General features: G+C 34.6%; 1 protein-coding gene and 1 long non-coding RNA gene across 2 annotated transcripts; one reads left to right on the forward strand and one right to left on the reverse strand.

Annotated features, from left to right (window-relative positions):
- Positions 1-744: 744 nt before the first annotated feature.
- On the reverse strand, positions 745-12,848 carry RanBP3 (ran-binding protein 3). Its single transcript, XM_073084159.1, has 6 exons — positions 12,735-12,848; positions 11,848-11,973; positions 4,143-4,549; positions 3,418-3,561; positions 2,227-2,472; positions 745-1,599 (listed from the first exon to the last, which is right to left on the reverse strand). Exons 1-6 carry the CDS (start codon positions 12,751-12,753, stop codon positions 1,162-1,164), a joined length of 1,380 nt encoding a protein of 459 aa, XP_072940260.1. The 5' UTR covers positions 12,754-12,848; the 3' UTR covers positions 745-1,161.
- LOC140750554 (uncharacterized) lies at positions 8,364-10,839 on the forward strand. Its single transcript, XR_012103226.1, has 2 exons — positions 8,364-10,292; positions 10,633-10,839. It is a non-coding gene; the product is annotated as an uncharacterized LOC140750554 (long non-coding RNA).
- Positions 12,849-13,707: the final 859 nt, after the last annotated feature.

Raw genomic sequence — 13,707 nt, forward strand, 5'->3', positions numbered from 1 at the left:
TTAATAGTCAGTCAGTAGATAATTATCGGTTCATTAGAATTTAATATTGCCTCAGTCGTACAGGGTGTTTTAAATCCTTAACTTTCATAGTACAGGCAACGTTTTAGAGAAAATATTTTATATTAACCAAAATAACTATTATTTACAATATACACGTTATTTCATTATCGAAAAAGAAAAACAAAAATTTCAGACGTAATATGCATAGTGCCTTGTAAATTCATATACCGAAAATACTATACTCGGACTTTGTCATTAGTAGTCATGTCAAATCATTTTTGTAAAATGAAACAGCCTGTACATCATATTGTGTAGATCATTTAAGCCGACATGAAATATTGATTCAGATTTTATTTTATCCAGTAATTTACACTTCCACAAAATATTAATGCCCCAATTAAGTTGTTAAACTAATAATCGGGTAGCTTCATTAAGTATGAGAATTAATTAATTTATTATTTACTTGTACTAGATAATTAGTGGTGGGATTTTTTGTTATTAACAAAGGTCAGTTGAAAATGTGTTCATGAGACAAATGAATTTTCTATGAGTAAATTTAAAAATTCCTCACTGCTAGCATGAATGTGTATCTAATCTATGTATATGTTTTAATGACAAATGAGAAGTGAGTACTAAAATAACTATTTGTTCTAACAAATAGTTATTTTTGTATGGTAGTCGTAAATATTTTTGTCAATTGTGACAAATTCTAGAGATTTGCAAACAAAAATAAAATAAAAAAAATAATAGTAAGATAATGTTTATTGGTTGGTGTTTCTCAGAAAATAATCACATGTACATTATATATTTGGTATTCAGCTCCGGCCGATCATGGTACTTAATGCAAATATTTGTTTGTAAAAATTGGAATGTGAAATAAGAAATTACTGAACAACTACAAAATACCATAGTTTATTTATTTTGTACTAAAATATATCCAGTGATAAAGAAACCAATGTCACGACAAATGGTCTACCCATTGCTAATGACGAACCAACATTACATTACACTACATTTATTAATTTAAACATAAATACTCCTAGTCAGTTATTTGCCATTTTCCTTATAAGAGCTTTCAGCAAATGAAGTGAATAAAAGAAGTCCATATTCCACATTACATCACAATTTTGACACTGTAATATCATAAACAAATTTGTTAAATCAATCTATTAGTATTTCAGGGCACTGTCTCTTAGACGCTGTTTCATCTTCAATTGGTTCCTTTCGTTTTATCGCCTTTGATTCCTTATCTTCATTTGATTCATTTGATTCTGTATTTAATAAAGTGTTTTCTTCGTCAGTCTTTTCATCATTATCTACATCAAGTCTGTTGCTTTTAGCCAAGTCATTTTGTTCCTCTTTATTTGCGTCGCCGTCAGCACTCGTCTGTTGCTCATCATCATAACTAATATCATCATCATTATTGTAGGTGTCACTCACAGGTTTGTCGAGGAAGTCATTTTCATCTGTGGCAGCCTCCAGTCTCTCTGCTGCTTTCTGTGATGTGGAATTTTGTTTGCATGTGTTTACTGAACGTTTACTGCATGCAATACGCGCAGTGAGAGCTGTATGTAAATGAACTATGTCCCCAGGAGCTCCCTGAAAAAAATCATATACATGATTATATTCATACAGTACATGATTGTTTGCATATTGCTGTACATTATAACATAATATAATTATGCATTAGTCATAAAATGGCAGCAATAAACTTGGCAAGAGATATCCATAATTGTATAGTTTTAATTAATATGGACCATAATATGATTTAAGATTTTAGAACTAAATACATACATGTATATAATTGTATCTCTACCACAAGGATAATCACATTGTGTAAATTTATATTTAAAACTTTAAACCAGTTTGAAGATTATTTTTACGATATAAAAGTATCATCATCATTATAACCTGTTACTGTCCCACTCCTGTGCACGGGTCTCTTTTCACAATGAAAAGGATTAGGCCATAGTCCATGGCGCTTCAAGTGCGTTTTGGTAGAAATCACATACTTTTGAGATTTTTTTTGTTTTTTTTTTATAAATCTCTCAGGTATGCAGGTTCCTTCACGACGTTTTCCTTCACTGAAAAAAAATCTTATAGGTATGTATAGTCTACCAATACGCACTTGGCCAGCGCGGTGGACTATGGCCTTATCTTTCATTGTGAGAGGAGATCCGTGCGCAGCAGTGGGACAGGAATGGGTCGTTGATGTCGATGATTCACCATGATAAGGAAGAGCTTGAGCTGCTGGTGCGCGTCGGCGGCGGTGATCCGGAGCGACTTGGTGCCGGCGCGCTCGACCACCATGTCGGGCCACAGCTTGGTGTTGAGCACGACGCGCAGCGAGCCCGCCACGCGCGCCACGAGCCGCGCCGCGCCGCCTCCGCCCGCCGCGTCGTTCAGCCGCAGCACGCCGCGCCCGCGCTCGCGCCAGCTGCCCGCCTCCCACGCGAACAGCCGACACGATATCTGACGCAAACGAACATTGGAACTAATCATGTGCTGAGACGGCCATTTTTGGGATTCGAGTACTTTGGTACTAATATAAAAAAGGATCGAGTCAGTACTCGAGTCCAGTGTATTCATAATGCACTCGAGTGAGTATGAAGGACTCGAGTACTTTGTACCACACAGTCCAATAGCATGGAAGATCAAAAAAAAAAGGCACTCACTAAACAAAATTAAACAAGTTGTTATTTGCACAATTCCTGCTGCATTCACTAGTTTGCCTATATAAGGCACATAAGACTGGAGTAAGTGTACTAGTACCGTCACTATTAGAGTATCCCTAGATCTCGACTATGCGAGTTTATGTAAGTACTCGAGTGCTATGTAAGTACTCGAGTACTGACTCGAGTCGACCTGACTCGGAACGTCTCTAATTGGAACCTGTTACTCTAATGCATAGATAAGTATAGATATCTCACCGCCTTGTAATTGAAGGAAGCCATTAAATGTGTTAAACGGAAGACAAATGAGTCAGCCATGTAATGGCTGTGATGGTGTAATTAACGCGGAACAATGCCGACATGTGCATTTAAGTGCTGCAAAAAACACGAAATCGAAGAAAAAGTGCGGAGAAATATCGTTTCATTCGTAAATGATCTAAAAACTACATTTTTTTACATAGATGACAGTAACAATTTTAATTGTAAAAACTGGTTACATTTTGTTGTTAGAAGTGAGTAATCTTTACTAATCTACGCTCTAATGGTAAGAAGTCCAGGCCGCCCATCTGTCACCAACTCTGTGTTCTATCTGAAGCGGTTGTGTGCGTGTTATGGAGTTTCTTTCGCCGCTTCTTCTCCAAAACGAAACACGTTGTGAAGTGGCGATAGTTGTATCGACATTCAAAAAGTGCTCTGTAAAGAACCTATTTTAAATAAAAAAAAAAATTTGATTTGATTTGATTACCTGCAGCACATTGATCTCTCCTTCCTCGCCAGTCATGGTGCAGTTGGAGGTGGGTGGCGGCGGCCGCGCGTGCGAGCGCTCGTACTCTGCTGCGGCGGCCGCCAAGCCCTCACCACCGCTTAGCTCGCTTGGTCCAGGCTCTTCCTGAAAAATGGTTTACACATGGTTTACTTTAGAGGTGCCACGAATAGTGATTTGCCCAAATACCGAATATTCGGCTACGCACTTGGCCGAAGCGCCGAATATTCGGCTGCCGAATGCTCGTAAAAGAGCGGGCGTATTTGTTTCATTTCCATGTAGATCGTGTCATGATACGCATCATTTGTTAAAATATCACTGAAAAAACTGTTCACCTAAATCGGACAGCAGACCCTTACAAGTGGTGGCAAACACAAAAGTGTACCCTAATCCTGACAAAATTTTAAGAACTCATTTTATTTTATGTATGAAAATTAACTATTTGTTATTGAAATTATATATTTTTTTTTAATAATGTGTTTTTTTACCATAATTTGGTATCCGGTATATAAAAAGTAGCTGAATATACCGAATAGTAGCCGCATATTCGTGGCATCTCTAGTTTACATCTAAAAAGTTTGTAATTTGTACTGACAACTTAATATGTAACTGTAAAAGTAAAGTAAAAATGTTTACATTTAACCATAATATTTGTGACCATACTATTTTACAACAGTACAAAGAATTAGTAACATCTATCTACAAACCTGATTGTTTTCTTTAACTGATGCCGCAGCACTTGTGAACAAGAGCTCTGTGGTCCCATTTGACGAGCTGTGATCATCACCACCGGCCTCACCATTGTTCACAACTTCATTCATAATTACTCTCTGACTTAAATTTTGTCCAAAAACAAATCCAGATGACGAAGCACTAGTTGTGGGTTGACTTGGAGCTGGAACTTGGTTACTGGTCCTCGGAGTGACATTAGCTGAACCTAGAGGAACAAACTTTGGCGCCTCTGCATCCTCTTTGGTGTCTTTCAATCTGTCCTCTGAGGGTTTTGTTTCGTTATCCTTGTTCAAATTGGGCTCTGTCTCTTCAAGTACATTGTCTGAGACTTTCAAAAATGGATTAGCACTCGGTTTTAGCTGTGGTGGTCGTAGCACTGAGCCTGTAAAGATTATAAAAGTAGTTTACATGAACCTGTTGTAGCCTGATCCATCTATTATCATGCATATTAGGCTTTATAATGTTGTTTTTTATTGACTAGCTTACTGATGTTCAAGAAAACCAAAACTTTATAATCTGAGTGTTTGTGTGTTGTTGTATATCCATGTGTCCCACAAACCGACAATATCTGTGTATCTTAGCATGATAGGATTATTTACATACAATGATTCATTGCAATAATACCAGATACCACTAAACTCTACAATGAATATCTGAAACAACTTGGCAAAAAGAGCCTTTTAAATTTATTTTCAATTTATGACATGTGATGTATTATTTCTTTAACTTAATGTCTGCAACAATATATAATTTATTTATCCAGAAATATAATCTGGAGGCACGGCAGTGCCTCCGCCAAGTCGAGCCAAAAGAAGCGGCACGGCCGTACCATACTTTTCCCGAAGCGATTCGGCCCATTTTTGACCCCCTGTAACTTCGTTGCATATGAAGCTAGAAGCCTGAATTTTCAGGAGCCAAGCAAGCATTGTATAGACACGGTACATTTCGAATTTCATTCAATTTGAACCAGTAGTTTAAGAATTACAAGTAGTTAAAGTTCGTAATTTTGTCACTCACTCACTGACTGACTGACCGATCATCAAAAGTTTAAGGCACTTCCAGCAGACATAGAAGGTTGAAATTGAGAATACAATTAGTGTTTAGTATATAACTCATGGAAAAACTAAAATATTTTGCAATTTCTGTCCAGTTATCTAGATACACCAACTACATTAAATAACTTTGTATCCTATATAAGTTATATAGGATTACAAAGTTACATTTGCAGTTAATGAATCTGTGTTTCTGTCCGCGAAATGTACGAGTAGTAGGGGAGCCCATGATGTTAAATGGGTAGAAACTCGAGCGTCAATAGGACGTATACGATTGTGTAGATTACACGTTAGAGTGAAGAAAAGGTTGTGTGATATTTTTCGATTTACCGTGGGAATAGTTTCTAGATGATTCGAAAAATGTAAAAAGCAGAGTCAGACATACTCAAGGCGCGGCAGGTTAGTGATAGAGTATATATCTCTGATGCCGGAAATATGTTTATCTGCTGGTTTGCATAGGGGGACAGCCATACGAGAGGTAAAAATGGAAAAAAAAGTAACCAGCACATTAGATTTTCAAAGGGGATATGAAGTTACCCCAGATGAGTCCCCCATTCGAAAGACTGACGATTCGATTCGAAAGACTGTGACTCTTCGAAAATGGGAAAAAAAAGTTATCTTGACACACTCGAGGGCGTAATATTATTATACAGGAAATTCCAGCTGATGTTTTACTTATCATAACCCTTCATGTGACGATTTAGTGGAGGGGTTTTTTATACTGACGATTTGAAAAAAAAATAGAATGAGAATATATAAAGAATAATGTATTTTCCATAAAATTTGCCTTTTCCTTTAGTTTGTTGTACACTATTACTTTCCAGGGATCCATGCTAATAAATGGCGCTATCAGATAGTGCATATTTTCTAGCATTATTTCCTTTGTATTAAAAAAATTACCGCACTCGAGTATGTCCAGGTATAGATTTTTTGCAACCTTATTACTCCCTAACGCCGCCCTCAAACCATCAGATTATAAATTTATTGTTTTCAGCATGTAATTAAGCTACTATAGATAATACGATTTTTTATTAATAGTCTGATGGACTTCCCTGGTTGAACCCCCCAAATGGATAGTTTAAGATACTCTATAGGATGTAAGGTATCTCCCATATCTTAATCTGCCGCGTTCGAGTCACTCTCGAAATCCCGTCTTGGGCTCCCCTACTATTATAGGCGCGTCAATTGTTTTTATCCTCGAGACAAAAGACGTTTTCAATTCCAACTTCAATTTAAATTCAATTCAAATAATGGGTGAAGTGCGAATCGAACTCGTACACTGAGGGATCCGTACCACAAAAATATTTGTTTATTTTATTTTTATTTATACTAATTGATGTTATAGCAACCATATAATGCATTGTGAACATTTCAAATGAAAAACGCTAAAAAATAGCAGGTCCTTATATGTTTGTCTCTGTAGTTCCTGGACTAAAAAAGGGTTACGATATCCCGTGCCTGTCGTAAGAAGCAACTACAAGGGGGCTTCCGAAGTTGGGAGTGGCAAGAGGGAGCTCGAACCGTCCAATAAGTGTCCCAAGGAAGGACGGCGGTATGTGTAGTCGCATACCGTCGTGAACACCGGATAGTTTAGGAGGAGCGAAAACTGTTCTCCCAGGGCAGAGCTCGATCGGGGCATCGCGCTTAAAGGACTTCTGTTACGTTCAGTCGCAGATCCCGGAGTTCTCCAACAAACGTTGAGGACGGCCACCGGAGGATTTTAGTGCGGCTAAAGTCCCACATAACCCGGCGTCACTCCCACGTCGTCGAGTACCTTTTGAAGATTTCCTCCTCATAAAGAAAAAGAAGGTCCTTGTATGGCAACTCTCCTTTATTTGAAAGTTTTTCTTTTTATTTTTAGTACTTATTGTTAAAGCGGCCACCATTATACATATTCCGTAAAATTTTTAAATTTCTATCTATTAAGGTTCCAGAAATAGAGCTCTATGTCAGACAGACAAACGGACAGCTTAGAAATAGGGTTCCGTTTTTACCCTTTGGGTATGGAACCCTAAAAAGTTATATAATATCAAAAACATTCCGAATTTCTGACAAATGTCATGAGAAAAAAACTAGATGTTACGGCTAATGTGCCTAAATCAGTTAAAACGCAGATAGCTTGCCCACTACCTAAAGTACAAAACGAAGATTGTATCAATTTTCACCCCTTGACGTCGACCCGTGCATGCCATGATGCGTCGTCGTGTCATGAATTTACGACAAACATTGTATATTTTCACGAAACAATATCGCTTTGCGGCACGATGTCGCTATGTGTCACGATACGTCGTCGTGTCGTAAAAAGGCATGTGTTTTAGCCCTAAGAACAAGTCTGAAAAGATGTTTCGAATTTTAACTACATAGTTAATCTGCATATTTTCTAGCTAATCTTAAGCCTAGTTAATGTGTATGCTAACGTATTCTACAATCTAACGGTAACATACACAAAATACAATAAGTGTCGTGAGGTTTAGCAACTGTCACCGCATTATAAAATAATAATAAGTGTTTAGGCAAAGGAGATGTTTCATTTTCGGCCATCTCATGTACATTATAACTAAAAAACACGAATAATTTGTATAATTGAAGAAAAATACACATATATTTTGATAACCTAAAGTATTCGTGTTTAAAAATATTTAAAATAAGCAATCCTCATTGAAATATTAAATATGGCGGAATACTGTCAATGTCAAGTTTTCAAAACTGTCGATGTCGGGAACCTATGTGTACTCCACACATAGGTTACTATACTCTTTGGATGTCGGTAATTCTGTATTTCGCTGTTTTTGTCGTAAAGTTATTGTTACCTTAGTACTTTACAACCTGGCTTTTGTTTTGGGTATCCCATCATTATTTTTAAATTTAATTAATTATTTATAATAATAATAACAAAACCACCTTTTAAATAGTATCTGGTTTTATAGATGTAAATGACATGTCAAATTAAAAAAGAAGAAGTTGTCAATTTGATATGCGTAAAAGTGGATATATACATATTATAATAGTGGACTCCAATGTAAACGTTGAATAAATATGTAGGTACTGATGAGAAGATTCTATTTTAATCCTGAATATGTTTCTGCTCTGTGCTGCTTACGATTATGGAGTGATTCTACCTTACTTGTTTACCCAGATTATGTTTTATGAACTCTTGTGATTTTCGTGCGATCGCTGTGGATTGTGTTGACAAGGATTCAATATCATCAGGTAAAATATACATCAGTTGTTGTATTAATCGTGAAATAATCGTAAATAATTTTAAACTAGAGAAGCTAATCTTTTTAAATTTCTCTTTTTTAGATAATTACATTAGCAAGACAAGGACATTCTTGGGATGACAAAATAATCAGTTATTATTGCAACTGCATCGCTGGGCAACGAACCGTACTCGTAGGTAGTTGCGCTCACATTATGCCCATTGTTTGATGTTTGGGCTGAGCTCGTCACAGGATGAAAATATTGATAAGGGAAGATATTTAAAATGAATAAATAATGTATCTAAGTGAAGAGTAAGTAAAATATGATCAAATGTGTACTTAAAGTTGTTTTATTTACACACTTAAATGTTTTAACTAAAATAAATTGGTATAAAAGTACATATTTTGGTATGTTTGTTTTAAGTCAAGATTTATGAAAGTAAATATAATTAATGTTTATCAAATATAGGCCTTGTTTCTCAATACACACAATACAATGTTTATATATCTACGCCCATTCGCGTAAAAAATATATTAAAAAGTATATAATGTATATAGTAAGTTAAAATAGAATGACAGATGACATTATTACGGTAATCACTACCGCCATGTTTTTCCACTGTTGTGTTGCAAGTTTAAGTGTAAATTATTGTTTTTTAACAATTAAACGAACATGATTTGAAGAAAATTAACCCCCTTCTTTGCAAGTTTTCTTAATTTTTAATATAGTGTACAAAAGGTGGCCGGGAGTCCATACATTTTGAAACATCTCCTTTCGGCCTTATTGAGCATAAATAAATGTCTATGAAAATAATTTTTATATGTAAGCACATAAAAAATTACAATGTTCACAATAGAAAATCCCTAATAACTTCTAAACGGATTACCCTAATTTACACAATTCCTTTTGCCCTATCCGTTTTAGACATAAACCTACCAAATGGCATTAAAGACAAACCAATATATATACGAACAGAAAATCATGTTTTCAACTTACGTAATATTAGGTACGTAACATTTCAACGCAATATTACAAAAATTTAGTTAAGTTCGTTTCAAATGATTCGAAATAGGAAACTGTTATATAAATCGAGCTTAGATATCCACTTTATAACATATTCTTGCCATGATCACCAAAAATATCAGCTCCTAGTGGCTTGATAATTGATAGCTATAAAAAAACGAAAATCCACAGTTTAACGTTGAATTTAAACAACCGTCCATTGCACAATTAGGGTATTTTTTTTCTCCATTGCTTGTACAAAACAGTTACAAACGCGTGTCAGAAATGAACTGACAGTCGCGCACGTATGCTTTCGAGTCCCCCCGAGATAACGAGTCGGTAAGTGGTGTCTACGTGTGCGTTACTCCAGCCCACTTTGTATGAAGATTAACTTCTGTTAGTTTTTATTTTGTGTTAGTACCTACCCGGAAAAAACGTGGAAATTAGTATAAGAAACCTTTCTAATATAAATAATTTTAAGTATGAATTTGTTAGCGGTGAGTAAACTTACTGAAAAAGGATTTACTGTTAATTTCTTGAAAAACGGTTGCACTATTAGTAACTCTATGGATATTATCATCGCAACTGGCCACAACGTAAATGGTATATATACAATTTGTCAAATCACCGATATGTAATTTGACAATGTCAAATAAATATTGGCATAGAAGACTAGCCCATATTAATCCGGAATATATGCGAATTTTAAAGAATATTATGACTGGTCTTGATAATGTGAACATTACCGACGGATATGACGACTAGTAAGAAACCATTTCCAAACCTCTGAACGCGAACGAACGATATACTGGAGATCGTACATACAGATTTATGTAGTCCCATGGAAGCTAGTTCACTCAACGGTTCAAGGTACATGTTATTATTTATCGACTATTATTCTCGAATGACACGATGAATGTTTATTTTCTAAAACATAAGAGTGAGTCTTTAAGAAATTTCAAAAATATAAAGTGTTGAAAAAGGAACTAGCAAGTCGAACAAATGTATGAGATCAGATGGTGGGACGACATTTTGTAATAGAGCTTTCAATATTTTCTTATCAACAAATGGAATTCTACATTAGAAGGCGATACTGTATACCCCTAAACAAATTGTTGTGGTTGAAACAGCTAACAGAACTATTATTGTATATGCGAGAAGTATAAAACGAATGTTATTATTATTAAATAAATATTTCATTTCATTTCAGAAGTCAGAAGTCTATTATAAATTGAAACTAATTTGAGCAAGAGCAGTAAATACTGTGGTTTATATCAAAAACCGGAGTCCGACGAAGTCAGTGAAAGATTACCAATGATTTTTGTCGGATATTCAGAAGAAAGTAAGGGATGTCGATTATTTAATACGAAGACACGTTAAATCCCAATAAATAAATAAATAAATCACAATCAGTAAAGATGTTTTTAGAAGATGTTTTTCCTGAGGATAACGGGCATAATTTCAGTTGTCAAAATAGTAACTTTTTTAGATTTAATTTATTGTCATGTTCGAATGAAAGTGATGATGAATGGCAAGATTATTTACATAACTACAAAGACTACCTAAACAATTTAATTGCCTTTAAAAAATCTGTTGTTGAGATTCAACTAGTGGAAGGTACCGGAAAGGAAAAGAGTAGAAATATCTACAAAAAGGAATGAGATGCCATCAAAAACAATGCTTGTAAAAAGATCCAAGTCTCGCCATTCAATTCTTCTACCGTAAAAAGTCTTGAGATCTATGTAATACCAAGCCGGTAATGTATGCAGTCCCTACTTAAGGGACCTTCTGTCTTAAGGTATTATCTCACTATCTAACCTAACAACATCTCATGGGACCATATCAATTTTAAAAATATTTTATGTTCTAAATAAATTGACGTGGCAATCGTACTTGTGTGATGCGATATGATAAGATGAAAACACAATGTGACTTGCAGTACGATTGCCACGTTAATTTATTTAGAACATAAAAGATTTTTAATATTGGTATGGTCCCATGAGATGTTGTTAGGTTAGATAGTGAGATAATACCTTAAGACAGAAGGTCCCTTAAGTAGGGACTGCATACATTACCGGCTTGGTATTACATAGATCTCAAGACTTTTTACGGTAGAAGAATTGAATGGCGAGACTTGGATCTTTTTACAAGCATTGTTTTTGATGGCATTATATTTAAAGGATTTGTATATATAAGAAAGTTGCATAGAACTTAATTAAATAGATAATTTGGCTAATTTATTTCCCCAAAAACACATTGTTTTATTCACTATTACAGCTCCTACTTTACAAGTAGTAATATATCCAACAAATATACACTACAAAATATACAGGACACAGAGTTAACATGATATAGAGATATATATATAGTCTACTTTTCCTTATGATGACTTCACTATGTATAAAACCAATGTTGAAGTACAAACCAAATGGATTGCAACTTTTTCCAGAACTAGATGCAACACTGGAAGATCCAAAGCCTCCCAGCCGAGGCTTTGCCAACACCACCCTGGATTGTGATGACCCATTGTAGAAGTCTTCAGACGTTTTCCCTGAAAAACAGTCAACAACATGTTTATCAACTAATATTCATTACCTAAGTTTATAATGAACGTGCCATCAGTCCATAGATGTCGCAGAATAAGGTTAGGTATAAATTCAGAAAATGGGTAATTTTTTTATAGAATTTAATAAAGCTAAAAATCACACTTTTCAATGCTCTTAAGTACAGACAGAAGAAACAGAAAACATTGTAATATTTCACAAAACTAAAGACCTATCTAACTATCTTTCGACACAATATTTTAAAAGACTATTATCATTACATTAGATTCTAATTGATGTACATCAACCCGCTAATCTTCCCTACGCGTAACATAATGAAGTTAAAATAATAGTTAACATCTTCCGAGGTTCTTTCCTAAACACAAAACACTAACAAGGAGTAAACATAAAAAGTTATGGTACGTACGAATAAAGGTTTATGTTTGCATTAAAGGCTATCTTTCAAGTATTTACTTACCACATTACATTCCGTGCCCATTCAAAAGACTTAACATCTTATCGTTATCAAACAAAAAACATTAATTATTTGACATTCAGTATTTATATCGTGTTGAAAATGTATGTATTGTAAAATTTAGCACAAAAAAATTCGTTGATGATGCAGTAAAAGTATAGCAAAAGAAAACCATAAACGTACAATAAAATCTACAGCAAATTTGTAATAAACAACACAAGTCTAACGTTTATATATTTCGTTTCTATTAAAGGGTTCTAACATACTTTTAAAATATAAAATATTTAACCATACCTTGCTTCGCATCTGCCATTGTCGTATGTTCACAATTTTTTTAATACAAGGTTTCACGATTATACAGACATAAAAACCACAGACTGGCAAATATAATAAAATGGTTGGTTAAGAAAAGTCCAACAGATAATAATGAATATATCATAAAGCTCGAAATATTAAATTATAATAAAAAAATATTTACAACCATATAAATAATACTTATATAAGAGCTACAAGAGATCCCATTTTTCTTACTTCAATACAATAAATAGGTATTTTCATTGTTTAAGGCAAGAGCTTTAAGAAATAAATCCGTAAATTCAAAGGGCACGGGACCGGTGGGAGTAGCGTCATCATTAACATTATTAGACTAGATAATCTACTAGATACTCATAATAATATGGTAAGTATGGTTTAATTTTTAATTTTAATATTCGTTATTTTTTTCCAAATTTTAGGTAGTTTTGACATACTAGCAACACTATGATCGCTAGCTGTTGATCATAATGTTGCCTAAAACGCCAGTGATTATATATTGTTTTCTTAGCCCGTCTGTGCAACACAGTAATATGCACAGAAAAGTTGTCGGAATAAACATATGTTTTGACATTCCTAAGTTAACGTTTGGTTCAGGATGACAAAACTCTGGATTCGTTCGTTTTTTAAGGATAGTATTATAATGAATTTGGAAATGAAACCTGGGGAAATTTAGAATTTTTTCATGAAGCTGGCAACAAACGACCATAGACAATAGCACATAGCAGTTTCCGAAAGCCGACAAACAAAAAGAACTATAAAAAGAAAAAGTAAAGTAAATGTGAAATGTGGTACATTTCACATTTCTTAAAAAATATCGAGATAGTTAGATTGTTCAGGTCACGAGCTTTATGAAACAATCACTGAGATGTCTTATTTCCTTATAAGTCAATTAGCCTATTAACAATCTGTCTGCATTGTCTGATAAAGATAATAATATATTATCTATGGACTG

This window comes from Epargyreus clarus, unplaced genomic scaffold (assembly GCF_041222505.1).
Source record: "Epargyreus clarus isolate Ecla_fem2 unplaced genomic scaffold, WU_Ecla_fem_2.2 ptg000021l, whole genome shotgun sequence".
Taxonomy (NCBI): Eukaryota; Metazoa; Arthropoda; class Insecta; order Lepidoptera; family Hesperiidae; genus Epargyreus; species Epargyreus clarus.